The sequence below is a fragment of the Pseudophryne corroboree genome, chromosome 6, assembly GCF_028390025.1.
Source record: "Pseudophryne corroboree isolate aPseCor3 chromosome 6, aPseCor3.hap2, whole genome shotgun sequence".
In the NCBI taxonomy this organism is placed as follows: Eukaryota; Metazoa; Chordata; class Amphibia; order Anura; family Myobatrachidae; genus Pseudophryne; species Pseudophryne corroboree.
In genome coordinates this window covers 679,845,475-679,870,179 of record NC_086449.1, presented here as the reverse complement: position 1 = coordinate 679,870,179, position 24,705 = coordinate 679,845,475, and the positions used below count along the sequence as shown (strand labels likewise).

General features: G+C 44.7%; 1 protein-coding gene across 3 annotated transcripts in view; it reads left to right on the top strand.

Moving 5' to 3' along the window:
• The window catches only part of SLIT3 (slit guidance ligand 3), a 1,129,203-nt gene that overhangs the window by 882,136 nt on the left and 222,362 nt on the right, over positions 1-24,705 (top strand). For all 3 annotated transcript variants that reach the window (XM_063928289.1, XM_063928288.1, XM_063928290.1), the window contains one exon: positions 19,169-19,310. In XM_063928289.1, coding sequence (XP_063784359.1) covers positions 19,169-19,310 — 142 coding nt within the window. The remainder of the gene's footprint in view (positions 1-19,168; positions 19,311-24,705) is intronic.

Sequence of the window (24,705 nt, the reverse complement as noted above, 5' to 3'; positions counted from 1 at the left end):
CTCGTTCATTTATGAACGAGATCGTTCATACCTTTCCGAAAATCGGCCAGTGTGTAGGGCCCATTATATGCTTTGCACCATTCATTGAAAGTAGCTGTGCTGATTTGCTCTAAGGGGTTGTAAGCAACTGATAATTTATGACTAAATTTCTTTTCCAAGCTTATATATTTACTTGTGCCTGCAAAATCTGGTAATGGGAGTCTGGTGTCCCTGTTAATTAGCTCATTAAGACCAATCAAGGAAAGTTGAAACCTTTTATAAATGTGGTTCTATTTAAATAGAGAAATTTTGTGGCACTATGTGTCCCAGCAATCCCTGAGTTCTAGTTTTAGGAGCCTGAAGGGAGAAGTTATTTATTTGCACTACCAGTGTAAGGTATTTGGGACCACTATGTACATGCTACAGTACCTTTCAGTGCTTTGTTAAAAGCTTAATCTGTTCTAAAAAAAAAAAATCCCTTTCACTTACAGTTTTCAAAGGTAACAGGGTGAATAATGATTTTCAGATATACAGCATATTCTGAAGTGTCTCTTCAAATGGGTAACAAAAAGAGAATTCATGCTAAAAAAACAAAAGGGGTGACAGCTCTAACACCTCAGGTCAGGAACTTATGTGACCCTATTAAAGCCCCACAGTTGGAGAGTGAAGTGGAGAGCTTATTGGGGAGTAATCCAGATCTTGGGGAAGATTTTAGCATGGAACCTTTTATTTGGTGTTACACGATAAGTGACCTTGAAAATAATGTCCAATTAAAGGAACAGGAGCTAGAAGAGATTAAGGAAAAATGTGATTTTCTTCAAGAGCAGGTGAACACTTTAACGCAAAAACTGGAGGAGAAGGAATCTCTTTTGTCTGACTCTCTGACCAAATTGGGAAGGAGTAGAGAAGAGATTGCCAAGCTCTCAGTCCAGGTGTCAGAGTTTCAGAAAACCTTGGCAAAGGCTAAACCCAGATCTGAAAACTTTGTAGTACATAGCCAAGGACGATTAGAGGAAATCTGTGACCAGACACGATATGGGAGTTTGGTGCTGGCCAATAAGGCTCTGTCGCAAGACTTGGCGGAGCTTAAGGAGGAGGTTTCTAAGCTAAAACCATTGGCTATGCCTAGTTTCAGTTCAGACACAGGCGTAGCTACACCAATTGCTGAAGACGTTATGCCGAAGGTTGGGTCAGAGACAATATCAGCCGAAGTGGAGATGCCATCTTCGTGGGGAAATGATGCCAACGGTGGTGCAGGCTGCGGAAGAATGGTACCATACTGTATTGGAACCCGGCTATACTGGATTCCCTGTTCCATCCAGAAGGAACAGGAAAGTTGAGCCAGAGCTGCCAGTGCCTAAGGCCCGGAAGGCTCCCTGCTATGCCACTAGTAAGGCCATCTGCCTGGAAAGTGGAAATGAGGGCCCTTCCTCAGAGGTAGAGCATTTACAGGCACTAATGTCCATTCAGTTGATATTGCCGTTCCAGAGCATGGAGGAAGCTGCAGCCATTATTGCGCAACGCACAGAAAATCCACTGGAATTTTGCAAGCAGCAAGAGAGAGCCACATCAGATGGCAGTGTTTTGTTGTTAACCACTAGGACGGCAGTGAGAAGTTCCTCCGAAGCAGGACCACCTCATTCTCCGGAAAAAGAATGTCTTAGTAGCTTGGGTGAAGAGTGGAACAAAGCTCTGAGTTCAGTGGAACCTGTTCAAGATGGAGCATTGCAACCACAGGGGCTCACTGAAGATGTGTTTATGGAGACATGAGATGTGGATGTGGGATTCCCGGCTGCTCCTCAGTTGACAGGGAGTGAGGAGGAAGCGGTAATGGAGCTGGGAGAGGTTTACTTGATGTCAAGTGATCATCCACCTCCAAAACAAGAATCCTCTAATCTGCTGGATCTGTGGCAGAATGATGAACCCCAGGAATCTATCTGGACAGATGGCAATTTGATGACTACTCAAGAGCCCATCCTAGAATAGGAAGTCTTATCTGAGCTGGAGATAGCTTCTGTTGAGGTCTTGGAAACCCAGGTTCCTTCTCCTGTTGATGCGATGTACGTTCAGAAGTCAATCCCAGAAGGGACATCACAGGTTCAGAAGCCCCCGGTTCTGGATATCCAGTACACATGTGAGACTTGTGGCTGTACCTTTTGGAGGTGTCTCGCCCACGTGATATAGTCATGGCTGAGCTAGTGGCAATACAGGAGTCCACTTCGAAGTCATCCAGGAACCTGCTTCTGAAGGGGTTCCCCTCGTGTATGAGGAGGATAAAGTGCAAGATTTTGATCTTGGGGTTGTTGCACCCCGGCATGATCCACCACGGGAGGCTCAAGATCCAATTGCTGAACTGGGATAGTTCATAAAGGACACACTAAGTAAGGAGCAAGAACATGTCTCAGAGGAATCGGTGCAGAGTCCCATTTCTGAGGTTGCTCTACCCAAGGAGAGTTCTCTATATGAGACACGAGAGCTGGAAACTTTGAGGGGAGAGTTACAAAAGCTGGCCCTAAGTAACAGCCAGCTAAAAGACGTAGTGAAGAAGATTCCTGAACTATGGAGTCGAATAAGAGACCTGGACAAGATAATCAAAATGGGTTATGTGCCGGTCATAGAGCAGCAAGAGTCGGTGACTAGAGTCAAAGATGGGAGATCGTTGGACAAAGCAGTCACGTTAATGAAGAAAATTTTATCCAAGCTGGAAAGACTGAAGGAAGCACTAAAAGTTCAACAAATGAAAGGACTTTCTGAGACTCTGGACCAATGCCTTACTCTATGGGAAATGGTGGGGGCAAAGTTGGACCATGACCTCAGAACAATTAAATTCAGGGCAGAGAATAGGTGTTACCGGTGCCAAGAGCTTGGCCATAAAAGGTGGAATTGTCCATATAGTCCAAGACCAGTGAGGGCCGGGATGAGTACTTAGCCCAGAGTGAACTTAAAAACCTTCCCCAGTCCAGAGTTGGCTAAGGTCAGGGGTCACAAACACCCAGACAAGAATGAAGCGACTTCCTCAGTAGCTAGTAAATCCGAGCCCGATAAGGGAAACATCCCTAAAGGTGGAAAGGTGAAGAGGAGGGGAAGTTTAGTGGGCAATGGGAAGTTGTCCAATAAAACAACCACTTTGGCCACTATGCCAAAGTGGAGGGAAAGGGAAGGTGGCACATTGGAGTTGGTGCCACCAACCTTTAATGGAAATAGATTCCAAGGCCAGTTAAAAGGGCCTCGGACGTGTACTTGGGAGAGGAACTTTGGACTCAGGTGTATGGGCCCAAGTTATATCCCAAAGATTTGTCAGGCCAAAATAATTGGCAAATGTGAAACCTTGCCAATGTCACATGCCGCTTTTCTGAGCCAAGAAAAGCTGAGGGAAAGGGTATGTGGCAGGAGAGGTACTTTGCCACCTGTAGGCTACACACAGGGTCCTGGGGGTGGATGGGAAGTGTGGATGGGCCGTGTTCCCATCCATTTGGCCCAGACCAGGTCTTTTAGGCTTCTTAGCCCAAGAAGCTGCTTCATCAGCCAGCACCTGGGCGCTGGGTTTAAAGCAGAGTCTCTCCCATGAGTCAGGGCTCCTGAAGGCAGTTAGTGGCCAGGTGATAGGCATGCTAGGGACAGTGGGATCTGGAAGACTGGGGCACTAGTGTCAGGATGCCGGGACCTGAAGGGTTCCTTATTAAGTAAGAGGGAGTGAGGCAGGGCCTAACCTTCCTGGTTGTTTATATTAGAGACAGTGATCTTTGATTTATGTATATCTTTGTTTTGAGCAACCTGAATAAAAGATATTTGTTGTTTTTTGCACAAGCCTGGAGTCGGTCGTTGGTGGAATTTTTGTAGCATAGTGCGTTCTAGCAAGACTCCTGTTACAATATATATATATATATATATATATATATATAGTACAGATGATGTAATGGTTAGCATTACTGCCTCACAGCACTGAGGCCATGAGATCAGTTTCCACCATCTCCCTGTGTGGTGTTTGTATATTCTCACCGTATTTCTGTGGTTTTCATTTGATTACTCAGGTTTTCTACCACAATCCCCCAAAAAATGTTTTGTATGTGGGTGTACCTGTGATAGAGAATCTAGATTATAAACTCCACTGGGGCAGGGACTGATGTTCATGTCCAAATATTCTCTGTAAAGTGCTGCGGAATATGTATGCTCTATATAAATAGAGTCCTGTCTCAAAAATATGTATAAGACAATCTTATTATATTCAGTTGGCTGAAGCTGAGTCATATGTACACCTGTTGCCATAGCGTATCTTGCATGTTGTTCCATAAGCATAAATATAACTGTATGGTATTCAGACGTATGCTTTGTGCCAAGTATAGGCTGGGGCAACTGATGATGATAATAAGGAGTATACTAAGCATACAGATAAGGGATGGCGTGAGCATTTCAAGATCATACATCTCTGCATACTGGTGAATATACGCTATGGGTGAGCATCTATGTACAACACTGCATCCTGCCCAGTGTCTATAAGGAACTGCCAGAACCATGTATGAACATGGAATATTATCCAAGTGTACATCCAGACAGTAGAAGTTATTAGCAGGGGTATTTCTCTAACGTCCTAAGTGGATGCTGGGGACTCCGTAAGGACCATGGGGATTAGCGGCTCCACAGGAGACTGGGCACAACTAAAGAAAGCTTTAGGACTACCTGGTGTGCACTGGCTCCTCCCACTAAGACCCTCCTCCAGACCTCAGTTAGATTCTTGTGCCCGGCTGAGCTGGATGCACACTAGGGGCTCTCCTGAGCTCCTAGAAAGAAAGTATATTTAGGTTTTTTATTTTACAGTGAGACCTGCTGGCAACAGACTCACTGCAGCGAGGGACTAAGGGGAGAAGAAGCGAACCTACCTAACAGGTGGTAGTTTGGGCTTCTTAAGCTACTGGACACCATTAGCTCCAGAGGGATCGACCGCAGGACCCGACCTTGGTGTTCGTTCCCGGAGCCGCGCCGCCGTCCCCCTTACAGAGCCAGAAGCAAGAAAAGGTCCGGAAAATCGGCGGCAGAAGACTTCGGTCTTCACCAATTCACCATTGCTCCTCATGTACACCTCACACTTCGGTCACTGATGGGTGCAGGGCGCTGGGGGGGGGGCGCCCTGAGGGCAATATATGACACCTTGGCTGGCAAATCTACATCATATATAGTCCTAGAGGCTATATAGATGTAAAATTACCCCTGCCAGTATTCCAGAAAAAGCGGGAGAAAGTCCGCCGAAAAAGGGGCGGGGCCATCTCCCTCAGCACACTGGCGCCATTTTTTCTTCACAGTGCAGCTGGAAGACAGCTCCCCAGGCTCTCCCCTGTAGTTTTCAGGCTCAAAGGGTTAAAAAGAGAGGGGGGGCACTAAATTTAGGCGCAATATATGTATACAAGCAGCTATTGGGGGGAAAATCACTCAGTTATAGTGTTAATCCCTGCATTATATAGCGCTCTGGTGTGTGCTGGCATACTTTCTCTCTGTCCCCCCAAAGGACTTTGTGGGGTCCTGTCCTCAGTCACAGCATTCCCTGTGTGTGTGCGGTGTGTCGGTATGGCTGTGTCGACATGTTGGATGAGGAAGGTTACGTGGAGGCGGAGCAGAGGCCGATAAATGGGATGTCGCCCCCTGTGGGGCCGACACCAGAGTGGATGGATAGGTGGAAGGTATTAACCGACAATGTCAACTCCTTACATAAAAGGCTGGGTGACGTAGCAGCTGTGGTACAGCCGGCTCCTCAGCCCGCGCCTGCCCAGGCGTCTCAAAGGCCATCAGCGGCTCAAAAAAAAAACACTCCCGTTACCTCAGATGGCAGACACAGATGTCGACACGGAGTCTGACTCCAGTGTCGACGAGTTTGAGACATATACACAATCCACTAGGAACATCCGTTACATGATCTCGGCAATAAAAAATGTGTTACGCATTTCTGACATGAACCCAAGTACCACATAAAAGGGGTTTTATTTTTGGGGAGAAAAAGCAGCCAGTGTTTTGTTCCCCCATCAGATGAATGAATGAAGTGTGTAAAGAAGCGTGGGTTCCCCCGATAAGAAACTGGTAATTTCTAAACAGTTACTGATGGCGTACCCTTTCCCGCCAGAGGATAGGTCACGCTGGGAGATATCCCCTAGGGTGGATAAGGCGCTCACACGTTTGTCAAAAAAGGTGGCACTGCCGTCTTAGGATACGGCCACCTTGAAGGAGCCTGCTGATAAAAAGCAGGAGGCTACCCTGAAGTCTGTATATACACACACTCAGGTTCTATACTGAGACCTGCAATTGCCTCAGCAAAATAGTGCTGCTGCAGCGTGGTCTGATACCCTGTCAGATGATATTAATACCCTAGACAGGGATAATATTTTGCTAATATAGAGCATTTTAAAGACGTCGTCTTATATAGGAAGGATGCACAGAGGGATATTTACCGGCTGGCATCCAGAATTAATGCAATGTCCATTCTGCCAGGAGGGTATTAGAAACCCGGCAGTGGACAGGTGATGCTGCCTTTAAAAGGCACATGGAGATTCTGCCTTATAAGGGTGAGGAATTGTTTGGGGATGGTCTCTGGGATCTCGTATCCACAGCAACAGCTGGGAAGAAAATTTTTTACCTCAGGTTTCCTCACAAAAGCCTAAGAAAGCACCGTATTTTCAGGTACAGTCCTTTCGGCTTCAGAAAAGCAAGCAGGTCAAAGGCGCTTCCTTTCTGCACAGAGACAAGGGAAGAAGGAAAAAGCTGCTCCAGGCAGCCAGTTCCCAGGATCAAAAATCTTCCCTCGCTTCATCTGAGTCCACCGCATGACGCTGGGGCTCCACAGGTGGAGACAGGTGCGGTGGGGGCGCGTCTCGGGAACTTCAGGGACCAGTGGGCTTGCCCACAGGTGGATCCCTAGTTTCTGCAAGTAGTATCACAGGGATACGGGCTGGAGTTCGAGGCGACTCCCCCTCGCCGTTACCTCACATCAGCCTTGCCTGCTGCCCTCGGAGAAAGGTAGTACTGGCGGCAATTCACAAGCTGTACTTCCAGCAGGTGAAATCAAGGTACCCCTCCTTCAACAAGGCCGGGGTTACTATTCCAAAATGTTGTGGTACCGAAACCAGACGGTTCGGTGAGACCCATTCTAAAATTGAAATCCTTGAACACTTATATACGAAGGTTCAAGTTCAAAATGGAATCGCTCAGGGCGATTATTGCAAGCTTGGAGAATTTCAGGGTATCACTGGACATCAAGGATGCTTACCTGCATGATCCTATTTACCCTCTTCACCAGGTGTACCTCAAAATTGTGGTACAGGATTGTCATTACCAATTCCAGACGTTGCCGTTGGTCTGTCCCCGGCACCGAGGGTATTTACCAAGGTAATGGCCGAAGTACTTATCCCGTACTTGGACGATCTCCTTATAAAGGCGAGGTCCAGGGAGCAGTTGTTCGTCGGAGTAGCACTATCTCGGGAAGTGCTACAACAGCACGGCTGGATTCTGAATATTCCAAAGTCGCAGCTGGTTCCTACGACGCGTCTACTGTTCCTGGGTATGGTTCTGGACACAGAACAGGATAAAAAGGGTTTCTCCCGGAGGAGAAGTCCAAGGAGTTGGCGTCTCTAGACGGAGACCTCCTAATACAAATACAGGTGTCGGTGCATCAATGCACGCGAGCCTTGGGAAAGATGGTAGCTTCTTACGAAGAAATTCCATTCGCCAGGTCCCATGCAAGGATCTTCCAGTGGGATCTGTTGGACAAGTGGTCCGGGTCGCATCTTCAGATGCATCGGCGGATAACCCTGTCTCCAAGGGCCAGGGTGTCGCTGTGGTGGTGACTGCAGAGTGCTCATCTTCTAGGGGGCCGCAGATTCGGCATACAGGACTGAGTCCTGGTGACCACGGATGCCAGCCTTCAAGGCTGGGGGGCAGTCACACAGGGAAGAAACTTCCAAGGCCTATGGAAAAGTCAGGAGACTTCCCTACACATAAATGTTCTGGAACTATGGGCCATTTACAATGCCCTAAGTCAGGCTAGACCCCTGCTTCAACACCGGCCGGTGCTGATCCAGTCAGACAACATCACGGCGGTCGCTCAGGGAAACCGACAGGGTGGCACAAGAAGCAGGATGGCGATAGCAGAAGCCACAAGGATTCTCCGATGGGCGGAAAATCATGTGTTAGCACTGTCAGCAGTGTTCATTCCCGGAGTGGACAACTGAGAAGCAGACTTTCTCAGCAGACACGACCTCCACTCGGGAGAGTGGGGACTTCATCCAGAAGTCTTCCAAATGATTGTACACCGTTGGGAAAGGCCACAGGTGGACATGATGGCGTCCCGCCTCAACAAAAAGCTACAAAGATATTGCGCCAGGTCAAGGGACCCACAGGCGATAGCTGTGGACGCTCTGGTAACACCGTGGGTGTACCAGTCGGTGTATGTGTTCCCTTCTCTGCCTCTCATACCCAGGGTAATGAGAATAATAAGAAGGAGAGGTGTAAGAACTATACTCATTGTTCCGGGTTGGCCAAGAAGAGCTTGGTACCCAGAACTCCAAGAAATGATCTCAGAGGACCCATGGCCTCTGCCGCTCAGACAGGACCTGCTGCAGCAGGGGGCCTGTCTGTTCCAAGACGTACCGCGGCTGCATTTGACGGCATGGCGGTTGAATGCCGGATCCTGAAGGAAAAGGGCATATCGGAGGAAGTTATCCCTACGCTATTTAAAGCTAGGAAAGAAGTGAACGCAAACCATTATCACCGCATATGGCGGAAATATGTTGCGTGCCAGTAAGGCCCCAAAAGGAGGAATTTCAGCTAGGTCGATTTCTGCACTTCCTACAAGTCAGAGGTGACTATGGGCCTAAAATTGGGTTCCATTAAGGTCCAGATTTCGGCTCTATCGTTTTTCTTCCAAAATAGAACTGGCTTCACTGCCTGAAGTTCAGACTTTTGTTAAGGGAGTGCTGCATAGTCAGCCCCCGTTTGTGCCTCCAGTGGCACCGTGGGATCTCAACGTAGTGTTGGATTTCCTGAAGTCGCATTGAGTTGAGCCACTTAAATCCGTGGAGCTACAATACCTCACGTGGAAAGTGGTCATGCTGTGGGCCTTGGCGTCGGCCAGGCGTGTATCAGAATTGGCGGCTTTGTCATGCAAAAGCCCTTATCTGTATTTTATATGGATAAGGCGGAATTGAGGACTCGTTCCCAATTCCTTCCTAAGGTGGTATCAGTTTTTTCATGTGAACCAACCTATTGTGGTGCCTGCGGCTACTTGGGACTTGGAGGATTCCAAGTTTTCTGGACGTAGTCAGGGCCCTGAAAAATATATGTTTCCAGGACGGCTGGAGTCAGAAAGACTATTGCTCGCTGGATCTGTAGCACGATTCAACTTGCACATTCTGCGGCTGGACTGCCGCACCCTAAATCTGTAAAAGCCCATTCCACGAGGAAAGTGGGCTCTTCTTGGGCGGCTGCCCGAGGGGTCTCGGCTTTACAAATTTGCCGAGCTGTTACTTGGTCGGGGTCAAACACTCTTGCTAGAGTATACAAGTTTGATACCCTGGCTGAGGAGGACCTAGAGTTTGCTCATTCGGTGCTGCAGAGTCATCCGCACTCTCCGCCCGTTTGGGAGCTTTGGTATAATCCCCATGGTCCTTACGGAGTCCCCAGCATCCAATTAGGACGTTAGAGAAAATAAGATTTTACTCACCGGTAATTCTATTTCTCGTAGTCCGTAGTGGATGCTGGGCGCCCATCCCAAGTGCGGATTGTCTGCAATACTTGTATATAGTTATTGCCTAACTAAAGGGTTATTGTTGAGCCATCTGTTGAGAGGCTCAGTTGTTATCATACTGTTAACTGGGTATAGTATCACGAGTTGTACGGTGTGATTGGTGTGGCTGGTATGAGTCTTACACGGGATTCAAAATCCTTCCTTATTGTGTCAGCTCTTCCGGGCACAGTATCCTAACTGAGGTCTGGAGGAGGGTCTTAGTGGGAGGAGCCAGTGCACACCAGGTAGTCCTAAAGCTTTCTTTAGTTGTGCCCAGTCTCCTGCAGAGCCGCTAATCCCCATGGTCCTTACGGAGTCCCCAGCATCCACTACGGACTACGAGAAATAGATTTACCGGTGAGTAAAATCTTATTTTTTCACAGTTTCTAAGTCTAGAGTCTATAATAGTTGAGCACTTGTACAGTTACAGTAGAGGTCCAATGTAGATTTTGAGAGGCTGAATACCCAGTCTATAGGCTGTAGAGCTGTGGATCAAAGCAAGCTAAGCCGAGGAGAAGGTAGTATAGAATCTGAATACTTCAAAAGTAACCACCCTAATAAAGAGACATCTATACTTTTTGTTTTTCAAATGCACTCATTGTCATTTCAACGTCCGTTCTTTCTGTTTCAGGTACTAAATCTTTTTTATTTATGGTGGCAACATGTATATGACAGACATTTACAATGGTAAAACCAATTAGCATTCAGACAAACTTCAAATGTAAACGAAAGAAATTAGAGATACTTGGTGTATTTTAATTAAAATGTAATCATTTGGCATACAAAGACTCTGCTGGATTTGTTCACTCATTTCAATACTTATTGTTATATCTCTGGCATTTAAATCTTACCCATTTCTATTACTACTATAAGTGACCTATTTTAATATCAATTTCAATGTACTGCTTGATTTTTAAAAGACAGTGATCTCAGATATAATAGTTTATTGTCTATTCTGGCTGAACATATTTGTTTTTTGTCACAAGCTGCTGAAGTAGTACTTCTTATTTACTATAAAATAACCCACTGTGTATTTGTTGCAGACTTCAATACATAAAACAGCCAAACACAGAAAGATATAACTGTTGTATTTCAACCTTCTCTTGTTAGAATCCCCCCTCCATTAGGACATTAGGGGTCATTCAGATGGGAAGATGGGGTTGTTATTGCGCGTTCATGCGCAAAGTACCGAAGTTCGGTAGTATTCACATGCAAACAACCCAACATCAGACTGTCCGTGAGAGAGGTGGGGATGGGCTCCATTTGTAAAACCAGAGGCTTGACGCCGCCATTTAGGGGGAGGGAAGAGGTCAGGGATCTCCATCCTTGGACTGAGATTTCCTGGCATCTGCGACAGGTGACTTGCGTAGTACCATGGGTGCCACAAGCCATTCATTGGTGGGTGCTTTGATTTGATGATACATTCTAGGGTGCAGCACAGATCACTACTTCAGCAGGAGGCATCTGCCTGTAATAGACACCTCATCCTGCATCACCCTACAGCGCTATCACTGCTGCTTCCAAGGACTCCAACCGAATTTGAATAACCCCCATTGTGCCACACTGTAGTTCCCCCAGTTCTCATTATGCCACTGTGGCCCCAATTCATGTTATCCAACAGTGACCCCAGTTCACATTATGTCACAGTTCTGCCAGTTAACATTATGCCACAGTTTAATTGTTCACATTATGCCCCAGCTCCACCAGTTCACAATATGCCACACAGTGTCCCCAGGTCAAATTATGCCAAAATGCCCCCATTTCACATTATGTGACAGTGTCCCCAGATAACATTATGCCATAGTGCCACCAATTCAGATTATGCCCCAGTGCCAAGAGGTAAAATTATGTCAAAGTACCACCAATTCACATTTTGCAACACGGAGACACCAGGTCACATCACACCACAGAGCCCACAGTTTACATTATGTCATGCAGTGCCTCCAGTTCACATTATTCACCACTTCTCACCTTGCAATTCTCTCCATGCCTTGCAACACACACACACACACACACACACACACACACACACACACACACACACACACACACACACACACACACACACACACGTACCTTGTTTAAAAATCGCTGACATGTCGTTTTATATGTATCTGGATTAGATAATTTATACTGTTTTGGATATAAATGCTATCTTTCAAGCACTTATCAGTGCTGCAGTCAGCAATAGTGGTATACAAATATTCCATATACCAATATAAGTCTATGTATATACTTTTTGTTATGTTTACACTCTGTAATATACTACAAGTATAATAACATATTCAGTCCACACCAGGCTTCTACAGTGAAACCAATTGCATATGTATGACCATACATGGAACACATCTAATATTTACTCTGCTATAGTCCATAAGTCTGAAAGTGATAATGCACATTTCTCTAGCATTCATAAGGGATATTGGGGAATTAGTACGATGGGGTATAGACGGGGTCCAAAGGAGCCAGTGCACTTTAAATTTCTTCAACTGAGTGTGCTGGCTCCTCCCCTCTATGCCCCCTCCCACAGGCAGTTTAGAAAAAAGTGCCCTCAGGAGAGACGCACACTCTTCAGCTCCAGAGAGTTTTCTTCATTTTCTTTTTAAATCTTTGTTATTTTCGGTATGCTGTTTGGGCAACAGCATACCTGCACCGTGGGAGTTGGGGGGGGGGGGGGCAGTCACTGACCTTGCGAGGTGTCAGAGCCGCTTCTCCGCTGCAGAACCACTGTCCTGGGAGGTTGTACAGCAGAGCACTGCGCCTTTGCGGTCACAATCGCAGCACGCCGCACATCCCTAACAATAGCCTGAATGTGACATCAGTGGTGAGAACAAACTGGGGGCCCCAATAGGGGGTCCCCCGGTTCATGTTGCGGCAGAATGCGGGTGCGATTTACGGGACCCTCCTGGGGGGGACTTGTCCCTTACCTGGACGATTTCCTAATCAAAGCAAGATCCAGGGAGCTTTTATTGCTACATATAGACCGCACTATCCAGCTTCTGTCACACAATGGATGGATCCTCAATTTACAGAAGTCCCACCTGGAGCCCACTCAGAGGCTCCTGTTCCTGGGAATTTTGCTGCATACTGTGGCCCAAAAAATGTTTCTCCCAGAGGACAAGGCAAGAACACTTCAGGAGATGGTCCGCATGGTTGTCCGGCCTACTCGGGGATCCATCCATCTTTGCACAAGATTGTTGGGGAAAATGGTTGCCTCGTACAAGGCGATCCAGTATGGAAGTTTCCATGCCAGGATTTCTCTCCTGTGGTGGCTTCAGTCCTCCAACCTACTGGAAGGTCGAAGTTTTCAGGATTCAGGATTGGATCCTCCTTACAACGGATGTGAGTCTGAGAGGATGGGGAGCTGTCTCCCAGGGGGCTCAGTTCCAGGGCAGGTGGTCAGCCCATGAAGCTTTCCTTCCGATCAACATTCTGGAACTTCAGGCGATCTACAATGCTCTGCTTCAGGCCTCTCCTCTGCTCAAGGATTACGCGATCCAGGTACAGTCGGACAACCGTACATCAATCGACAAGGAGGGACAAAAAACAGGGCCTGCATGCGAGAGGTGTCAAAGATACTCCTCTGGGCAGAAAGCAATGCAAGAGCAATGTCCGCAATGTTCATTCTGGGAGTAGACAACTGGGAAGCGGACTTCCTGAGTCATCACGATCACCACCCGAGAAAGTGGGAGCTTCACCATCAGGTGTTTCAACAGATCATCGACCAGTGGGGTTGCCCACAAATAGACATGATGGCTTCTCGTCTCAACAAGAGGCTTCGTTGGTATTGCTCACGAACCAGGGACCCTCAGGCGAGGGCAGTGGATGCCCTGACGTCACCGTGGCCTTACTGGCTGGTCTACCTGTTTCCTCTGATTCCATTGCTCCCAAGGGTGCTCAAGTGAATCAGGAATCAAAGAGTCCAGGCAATTCTAATTGCCCAGGATTGGACTCGGAGGGCTTGGTATGTGAATCTTCTGGACATGTTCGTCAAAGACCCTTGGCCTCTGCCACTGAGAAGAGATCTTCTTCAACAAGGACCGTTCATCTACCAGGACTTACGGCGACTTCGTTTGATGGCATGGAGGTTGAACGGAACATCCTAGCTCACAAGGGCCTTTCCAAAATGGTTATTGCTACCATGGTGCAGGCCAGGAAACCTGTGACGTCAAAACACTATCATCATATGTGGAGGAGATATGTCTCTTGGTGCAAGGACCGCACGTATCCACCTGTGGAGTTTCACTTGGGACGGTTCCTCCGTTTTCTGCAGGCTGGTGTGGATAAGGGCTTGTGTCTGGGTTCCATTGAGGTCCAGATTTCAGCTCCCTCGATTTTCTTCCAGCAGAAATTGGCAGTATTGCCAGAAGTTCAGACCTTCTTGCAAGGGGTGCTTCACATTCAACCTCCTTTTGTGCTGCCCATGGCACCATGGGATTTGAATTTAGTGTTGGAATTTCTACAGTCCTCCTGGTTTGAATCTCTGATGACAGCAGCAGACAAGTACCTCACGTGGAAGGCGGTGATGTTATTGGCCCTGGCTTCTGCGAGGCATGTCTCAGAATTGGGGTCCTTATCATATAAAAGCCCCTACTTGCTCTTTTATGAGGACAGAGCAGAGCTCAGGAATAAGCAGCAGTTCCTACTGAAGGTCGTTTCTGTGTTCCACTTGAATCAACCTATTGTGGTTCCATCAAGTTCTGGCACTTCTGCTCCTCCAGAGGCATTGAATGCTTGAGCCTTGAAGATCTATGTCAAGAGAACGGCTCAGCTCAGGAAGTCGGATTCCTTGTTTGTGCTATTTGATGCACAGAAAAAGGGTTTCCCTGCTTCTAAGCTGTCCATTGCTCGTTGGTTTAGGCTTACTATCCAACAGGTTTATGTGACGGCAGCCTTGCCTGTTCCACAGTCTCTGAAGGCCCATTGTACAAGATCGGTGGGGTCTTCCTGGGCGGCTGCACATGGAGTCTCAGCCTTGCAACAGTGCCGAGCTGCTACCTGGTCGGGGAAGAACACATTTGTGAAGTTCTACAGGTTTGATACCCTTGCCAAAGACGATTCCCAGTTTGGGCAGGCGGTGCTGCAGATGTCTCCGCACATTCCTGCCCATTCTGGAAGCTTTGGAATGTCCCCATCGTACTAGATTCCCCCAATATCCCTTATGGATGCTAGAGAAAATAGGATTTTAATTACCTACCAGTAAATCCTTTTCTCGTAGTCCATAAGGGATATTGGGCAACCGCCTCAGTGCGTTTTACTTTTCTGCAGGTTCTCTTTTCTATGGTTACCTGTTCAGCTGTTGCTGTTTTGTTACCAGCCGTTGCTGGTCGTTTTATGTTAGTGGTGTATAAATCAAACCACTTATTGTTGTTTGTTCCTTCTCTCAAGTATGTCCTTTTCTCCTTCGGGCACTATTTTACCTATAACTGCCTGTGGGAGGGGGCATAGAGGGGATGAGCCAGCACACCCAGTTGAAGAAATTTAAAGTGCAGTGGCTCCTTTGGACCCTGTCTATACCCCATCGTACTAGATTCCCCCAATGTCCTTTATGGCCTTCGAGAAAAGTATTTACCGGTAGATAATTAAAATCCTATTTAAAAAAAAACCAACATATTTATTCTAGAGTTGTGCAGCAGGCACTTTTCGTGTTTTGGGTTTTGGTTTTGGATCTGGATGATTTTTTTAAAAACAGCTAAAATCACAGAATTTTGGGATTATTTTGATCCTACTGTATTATTAACCTCATTAACATTCATTTCCACTCATTTCCAGTCTATTCTGAACATCTCACACCTCACAATGTTGTTTTTAGGCCAAAAGGTTGCACCGAGGTGGCTGTATGACTAAGCTAAGTGACACAAGTGTGCGGCACAAACACCTGGCCCATCTAGGAGTGGCTCTGCAGTGTCAGACAGGATGGCACTTAAAAAAAAAAAAAAAACTAGTCCCCAAACAGCACATCACGCAAAGAAGTAAAAGAGGTGCAATGAGGTAGCTGTATGACTAAGCTAAGCGGCCCAAGTGTGCTGCACAAACACCTGGCCCATCTAGGGTTGGCACTGCAGTCCCACTGCACTAATGGCGGATACCGGATGCACGTCTAACACCAACATAGCTGTCAAGGCCTCAGTTATCCGCTTTGCAACAGGATGACTGCTGTCATATTTAATCTTCCTTGCAAAGGACTGTTGGACACCACTGAACTTATATAGCAGCACCACTGCACTGGACTTATACGGCAGTACCACTGGACTGAATTTATACGCCAGAACCACTGGATTTATACGGCAGTTCCACTGGACATATACGGCAGTATCACTGGATTTATACGGGAGTATCACTGGACTGGATTTATACGCCAGTACCAGTGGATTTATATGGCAGTACCACTGGAATTATACTGCAGTACCACTGGACTTGATTTATACGGCAGTATCACTGGACTTATGCGGCAGTACCACTGGACTTATGTGGCAGTACCACTGGACTTATGTGGCAGTATCACTGGACTTATATGGCAGTACCACTGGAATTATATGGCAGTATCACTGGAATTATACAGCAGTATCACTGGACTGGATTTATATGGCAGTATCACTGGAATTATACGGCAGTATCACTGGACTGGATTTATACGGCAGTACCACTGGACATATATGGCAGTATCGCTGGCCTGGATTTATACGGCAGTGCCACTGGATTTATACAGCAGTACCACTGGACATATAAGTCAGTATCACTGGACATATACGGCAGTATTATTGGATTTATACGCCAATGCCACTGGACTGGATTTATACGGCAGTACCACTGGACTTATGCGGCAGTACCACTGGACTTATGCGACAGTACCATTGGACTTATGCGGCAGTACCATTAGACTTATGCGGCAGTATCACTGGACTTATACGGCAGTATCACTGGACTTATACAGCAGCACAGAGACACCACCACTGGACTGATACAGGACAAAACAGCACCACTGCAATGGACTGGACTTATACAGCAGCATTGGACATATGGCAGCAGAGGACACCACCACTGTGACTGTACTGAGCAGCACAAGACAGCACTGGAATCACCACCCCACTTTCGCTCCTGCACAGACACTGAGGACGGAGTGAGAATGGTGGTGACACGTGGCTCCTTATATGGAATCCAAAACCCGCGAGAATCCGACAGCGGGAGGATGACGTTTTGCCTCGTTCTGCTTTCCGAGTCAGGCGGGAAAACCCGGGCTTGGGTAGTGAAGGTTAGGGGGGGGGGGGGGGGGGGGGTGTTCGGTTCTCAGGGAAACCAAACCGGCTCATCTCTAATTTATTCATGCATGTTTTTTTTCAAGTGCCACAACTCACAGATTTCAGCCTTTTTAGCTGTTTGGATCTCCAGCTAAAATAAATAATTCCTGATGGTTCCTACTTTTTTTTGCCAGTATCTAGTAAACATAATATTGACAGATGAAAAGAGAGATGACCATTGGTTACAATTTGTTAGAGCTAATGGAAATTCAAACACACAGGCACTAGCTCTCAGTGGAATCCTTGACATTTCTCAAATGCAGGGAAAGGCTCTGAGTAATTCACTTTTCCTTTGTCAAGAGAGATTGCCCCTTCATGTACACAACCAGACACTAGCTATTTTCATTTTCCCCTTTGACGTTTGGAAAATGTATCTGCATATCAAAACCCTGACATTTGAGGCTAAATGCATCTAAATATCTTTTGAAACTGGAAAGTAGGAATGTAGGTGAGGGAAATTTAGCAGCGATTAAGAAAAGGATAGCATACTAAATCCTCTTATGTCAATACAGTTGCTATAGATATAGAATATAACGTTGTCCTTGTTATTATTTTAAGTAACAATTTCTACAATGATGAAAGGGCAGGCAGTCTTCTTATGTTGATGCTACAACTATTATTATTAATGATACAAATTGTAAATGTTTAATTATTACTCAAAATTGTGTTCAATTTTAATATTTTAGCTTAGAGAAAGTGGTTAGTATCATATCATCTGCTGTAAAAGGATTTTGCATAGACAACGTGAAAAGTTCAAATTACTGTAATCACTTTGGGGGCTATTCAATTGTTGCTCCTGTCGTGTGCGAACAGCTGCTGGTGTCAGCATTTCATTGCAGCTGAAATGTGCAAAAAGTGACTTGTTTGGGTGCCCAAACAGTATTTTTTGCAATTGTGCCCATTAGTTCACTTCGGTTCACCTGCTTTATGAGGCTAAACCAGACACTAATGGGTGCAATCGGCGCGATAACAAGCATCAATTGAATATCGCCCCTACGATCTCCTGGGAGATTGGGCCATGATAACAGTTGAATTCCCCCCTCTGACTTCTCAACTTCATGTAGTGCAACTGGATGGGGGCAAAATAGGCCCCATCATTGCTGTAACAAGGCACCCAACCCCCCTCCTCCAATCATGTGACATCATTACTAGGGGACAGAGGCAATGGCACCTAAATGAAGAGCACTGCCTGGAGCTAGGGCTGTCTTAAGAGCGCTGTAGGCCCTGGGCAAAGTAATGCACTGGGGCCTCTAATCACTAGTTAGAAAAATGATAAAATGCCCTCCTGCGGTCCTATGCCATCTCTTACATGCTTCCATACATTTAATGGTTGTCAGCACTCTTATTGGTGGATAACTCCAACAATCCACTAATCAGCATGCTGACAGCCATTCACTGTCTGGTTGCAGGCTGGGAGGCAGGTAGAGAATGCTGCCTGGCACTCTGATTGTGTGACCACATCCCACCCCTGCTCGGAGGCGCCTAGAATTGTGGGGTCCTGTGCAGCTGGCCAATGCGCCTATACGTTAAGATGGCTCTGTCTGGAATATACTAAGGAAGCATCCTTTGGCTGCTCCAGGCAGATCTGCAATAGCTCTACTAGCACACATCTCTGACTTGCATGCAACTGAGAATCGGCCCTTTAATTTGTATCTACAGCCATATCCACAGGGCACTGCCTAATCTGTCCAACAGCTCCCATCAGTAACTGCAAATGTTTAATAGTGCACAGAAAAATAGCTATTTCCACACATATGCAGAGCTGAAAGCCTTTCAGAATACATTTGCCACTGCATCTGCAGCATATGCGCCGTGCCAGTGCACATTCATGCTAGATACAATATGACAGTGGGTATACATTAAACTTTGCCTCCGCACCTAGATCTCTAAAACAATGGTTATAGATACTTGCTAAAATTGCATTATTCATATTAGCATAGTACTGAAGCTGGTGGCTTTAGTTTACACTTTCCAGCAAGAGCAACAAGTGACATACGTTGCTGTAAAATGTGTATTGGCTAGAATACAATACATGAAACTACAGTACAACGCACAGTTTTCCTTTCAGCTGATATAGACAGATTAGAACAGTTGATAGACTTACTAATACTATATTGTAATTTCACAGGAACCCAAAATGAGCCTCCATCCTGCAATGCCAATGCAGTGAGCTGCCCATCTGCCTGTGCCTGCAGCAACAATGTGGTGGACTGTCGAGGGAAAGGACTTACGGAAATTCCAGCCAACCTACCAGAAGGCATTATTGAAATGTAAGCAATCATTTTATCCTAATGTCATTAGCTCTGGCATGGTCGGAACACAGTGCAAGCCAAATGCACCTCTGTAATTAAAGTCTGTGCAAAAATAAAAGCTCTCATCTTTTCACTTTAATGCTTAGCACATAGCATCACACAACACGATTATCAAAAACTAAAGTAGGTTCAAGTTTGATGTTAAAATGCATTTTTCTAACACTTCAATGAATATTTTGGCTATGCACAGACGAGCACGGCTCATATAAATTAATTTACTTTGACTACTGTATATCAAGGCATAAAAGTTTAACAAGCAGCAACAATTAGCTTGCACAAATTGGAATTCGGGGAAATGACAGGATGAATATTTTAAATGGAAATGTACTTAAGACATAGTTGTGCCCCAGAGTAGCAGAATTGACTACAGTACAACAGGCTTCTCTGTGTTTACCGCCTTGATGACTTTATTGAAATAAAAGGGGAAAAAAGCCCTCCGTTTACATACTGAACCTTTCCAGTATGTATTTTCACAGCCAAAAAATGCAGAAGGGACGTTTTGTGACAGATCTTGAGCAGAGCACAAAGGCAATGTTAATAGAGCGTGGCCATCTCATTTGTAGACTCTATTCGTTTGACAGCCAAGAATTATCAGTACTGATGCTTCACTCTTTTTCCCCCGCCTGTGATTTGTCTGTGTTATGGAGAAGCCTGACAAATCATTATGCATTAGATGTTGTTTGAAATAGGAAAATTGCTAGAAGACTGCTCCTCCAGTGCACAGGGTAACAGATACTAACCCATCCCCACTAAACGGAGATAGCCGAATGAAAATAAATACAACGTGGTGCCTCCTCTTTCCTGCTGCTGTATACATTAGTCTTGGAGACAAATGGCTTTGTGTCGGGAAGAACTGTAGAACGGCCGGATGCTACACTTACTCATTCCTGCTATGTAAGGACAGAATCAGGGAATCAGATGAGAACCATTATGGCAAGATAAAAAAAAGTATTGCCTGTTGTTCGAGAGATGTAACACTGGTTGGATATACAGCATGTCATGACTATGCTGCAAATTATACACTGCACTTTTATTCGGTCTATTGTTGAAGACTTGTGAAAAACAAAACACATGCACACAGAATATTTCCAAGAATATAACTATACAACCTGTATATGATTGATTGCTTCGTATGTTTTGTTGCCTAATCCTGTAAAAGTGAAACAATATTGTTCAAAAACAGGCAGCAATGCCTATATCATAGATCAGTAGTTCTCAAACTGTATGCCGTGGCACCCCAGGGTGCCTCAGACACTTGCAGGGGTGCCCTGGATTGGTGGTCCATGGCCAATTCCAATTATTTATGATCAGTGTAATAGGCAGAACCAGTGCTGGTGACTGTCAATCATAAAATATATGGACAAACAGAAGCAAATCTTGTCCCGCACACAATTGAACCTAATGATGGCATATAAACACAATTTACTTAATTTAATATTTATTTTTTAATTTCTCTAAGAAAATTTTGGCCTAAGGGTTCCGTGTAATAACTTCTGATACTCTAGGGCAGTGAAGGGGAAGCTCGGCACTCCAGCTGTTGTTGAACTACACATCCCAGCATGCCCTGCTTCAGTTTTAGCATGGTCAAATATCAAAACTAGCAGGGCATGCTGGGATGTGTAGTTCAACAACAGCTGTAGTGCCAAAGGTTCCCCATCACTGCTCTAGGGTGCCGTGATTAAAAAATGTTTGGGAACCACTGTCATAGGTTCTCAAACTCTGTCCTCAGGTCCCGAAACAGCTCTTTTTTTTTCAAGTGTCCTCACAGAACCACAAGTTAAATAATTAGCTCCATCTGTGGGTCTTATAAAATGTGTCAGTGAGTAATGAGCACACCTGGGATTCGTGTTAGGTGACCTGGAAAACATGAACTGTTTGGGGTCCTGGGGACTGAGTTTGAGAACCACTGGCCTATAGAAATGCACAGCATATCTTACTAAATATTTCACTAATGCCACATTAACAGCCTTGTAGGCCTAGTATTGAAAATTAAAGTGTTTTTTTTAATTATTATTTGTTTATTTTATTTTCCTGCCCTACAAATCTCATATGCGAATAATAAAAATACATATAGTTCCTGAAATGTGTTAAAATAACATCCTTATGGAAACCGTTCATATTTTCATAAATTATCTGGTTTTGCAGGCTGGGCTGAGATTTTTCTACAATCTAAAACATTTTTTGGATAAAATATATACACCAGGTTTGATAATTTCCTTGGTTACTCCTGCATACCATTCATATATAATACTTGTCAAAGGCATACTGCTTTATAATGAGTTTTAATATGTATGTGTCTACAGTAATTTGTAACCAAACACAAAGACTGAAACCTACATAATAGATGCATGATGATAGTGATCAGTGTTTTTTTCCCCACGTTTTAAAACAGTTGAATGTACTCCATTACTTATCATGGTCTATAATTTATACACCATGACAAAAAAAGCTCCCCAAAAAGCACACAGGAATAAGCCCCCCGCCCCCTAACAAAAAATTATAAGATCAGCAGACATTTATCCAGTATCGGCAGTATAGGGAATTGCACTATACTTGCCTACCTGACCCTCTCCATGAGGGAGAAAATGCTCGGTTCCTGGCCTTTCCTGGTAATGTATGATTGCCATTACCTGTGGTGAAACACCTTTCTTATCAATTAACCAGCTCACCACAGGTGATGGCAATCATACATTACCAGGAAAGTCCAGGAACAGAGCATTTTCTCCCTCATGGAGAGGGTCAGGTAGGCAAGTATGAATTGCACATACTTGCAAGATGTTTGGGCCCCTTAAGAAGACTGCAAACAAATGACTGATGTTTGCAAAGGAATAGGCATATAAGATACTTTAATAAAGAGCTATTTCAGTATTTTCCTCAATGAACTGCTCTCATCACTTGGCTAGAGACTCAGAAGTAAATTTACTAAAGCCTCTAAAGCAGAGAATTAGTGATATTGCCCATAGCAACCAATCACATGCATACTGCCTTTTAGAAAATGATAGCATTTGATTGGTTGCTATGGGCAACATTACCAATTCTCTGTTTTAGAAGCTTCAGTAAATTTATCCCTCAGTGTCTCTAAGGGGGAGTTGTACTAAGCAGTGAAAAAAGTAGAGACGTGGGCCAGTGGAGGGCAGCTGGTCTGTATAATTTTATAATATGCAAATTATAAGTGTTTCTTCAATGCTAATTGGTTGCCGTGGGCAACTTCTCCACTGTCTCACTTCTCCACTCTTTTCACTGCTTAGTACATCTCCCCCTAAATCTTTATCATGGCAGTGTTGTCCACCTGATAGCCATGGGGTCCATCACAGGTTGTCCTTAACCACAGCTCCTCAGCTGCACTTTCATAAAGCACCCTCAGTTAGATAACCTCAATAACACAACAGACTTTCAGTCCGTGTGATGACACTGCCGCTTAGGGTGAAAGAATTGGCATTCAAACTTTATTTTTAATTTTTATATGTCTATGATTGATACTGATAACCGATAACAACATAACAAGTGGAGGCATTCATTTGTAGCTTTGCTGTAACAGACAGGAAGATATTATTTCACATATAATTTTATCAGGAATGATTTCATATTTAGGGTTAAGTCACAACGCACCTACCTAATAACATAAGCTTGTTATTTATAATTTATAATTAGTTGTATTAAGTATTAGTTTCATTTTCTTGAATGAGTAACGAGCTTCTTTTAATTTCTTTACACGATTGTTGCATAAAAGACACACACACACACACACACACACACACACACACACACACACACACACACACACTCGATCTACCGTTATGTTTAAATATATCACAGAATAGCAGGAATATCTGGAACATTAAAAAATATATATATATATTTTAAAAATGCAAATTAGAATTACCTAGACACATGCAATTGTTAATACTTTATCCTGTAAATAAGGATACATCCATCATTAAAGCTGTGATTTAGAAACAGAGAGCCATATTTTGATGGTAGGTTTGGGAACCGGCATTTACAATAGCAGATAACACTCTAATAGATCTCCAGGAGATCGCAGTAATATCCACAACGGGATGCATTGACATTTAAAAACCTCCCAATATTTGAAATCGTGTTTCATAATGTTGCTTGGAACTGTAGGATATAATGAATTACCTTGTTGTGGGCATTACCCTTTCATTTATCTTTCTCAGTGCCCACCAGAGCCTATAATGTCCATTCTGTTTTTAATCCTACATGACAAAATGGCTCTGTCAGCCACTGGATCCAACTATTGAATCCAAAAAGTAAACCTTCAATGACAGTATTTTATAGCTGTTGTTTTTCTCTAGTTGATTTATTGAAGCTCCTAAATGAAGCTGGGGTTGCAGGAGGAATGTTGGGGGCTATTCTGCCAATTGTTGTCAACTTTGTTTTTATTATTTTATGGAGCATGTACCATTTATTTCAATAGCCTCCCTCATTTCATTGTGGTTTCTCTATATTGCACACATACTTCCATTCTGGGTATATATATGAAAGCATCCACAGCATGTGAACAAAATATTTAATGCTTATTGCGTACGAAACTCAAAGATGCCCATATAGAGCTGGACTTACATCATGCAAAAAACATGCAGAAATGCCCATAATCAGCCTTTGGTACATTTTGCACTTGCTACTTACGACTAAAGCGTCAATTCATGTATTAGTGACTGAAGTAGACCTGAATGCCAATTGGTCAGGGGTTCAAGGAAGGGTCACTGCTACTCAGCATTGGGCCAATATTTTCTAGGTGTAGGGGACTGATGTTTTTTTGTTTGCTCCCCTTGATGCTGTATTGGTTGGACTGGTAGAGAACGTAAGGGTCAAAGCTGTATATTTTCCTTGCAGGAGAAAAACACTACTGTATCATCACAATATCATTGTTTGTCTTGAGCAGGGGTGGGGAACCTGTGACCCTCCAGCTGTTGTTGAACTACGCAAACCAGCATTGCTAGTTCTAAAAGATATACCTTGCTCTCACTTATAGGGCTATAGAGTTGTGGCAGCAAATTGCAAGAGAAGCCTGTTATGCTCCACAGAAAATAGTAATAGTAGTTAGGTCTGAAATTGCGCCTGAGGTAAACATTAAATGATTATGGAATTCAGATGATGTAGGAGTAGGTTGCTAGTGTATTGCACTTGACACAAAACATGTATAAAGAAAATTAAAGGGGTGGGGGAGGGGTGGTCGAACTTTTATATTGACTGAGAAAAAACACATTGTGATATTTCTATCCCATACACCCCCTTCCCCCACCCCTCACCCTTCTGTTTAATTTTCTTTATACATGTTTTGTGTCTAGTGCAATACATCGTGTTTCACTACAGGTAATGGCAATCATAC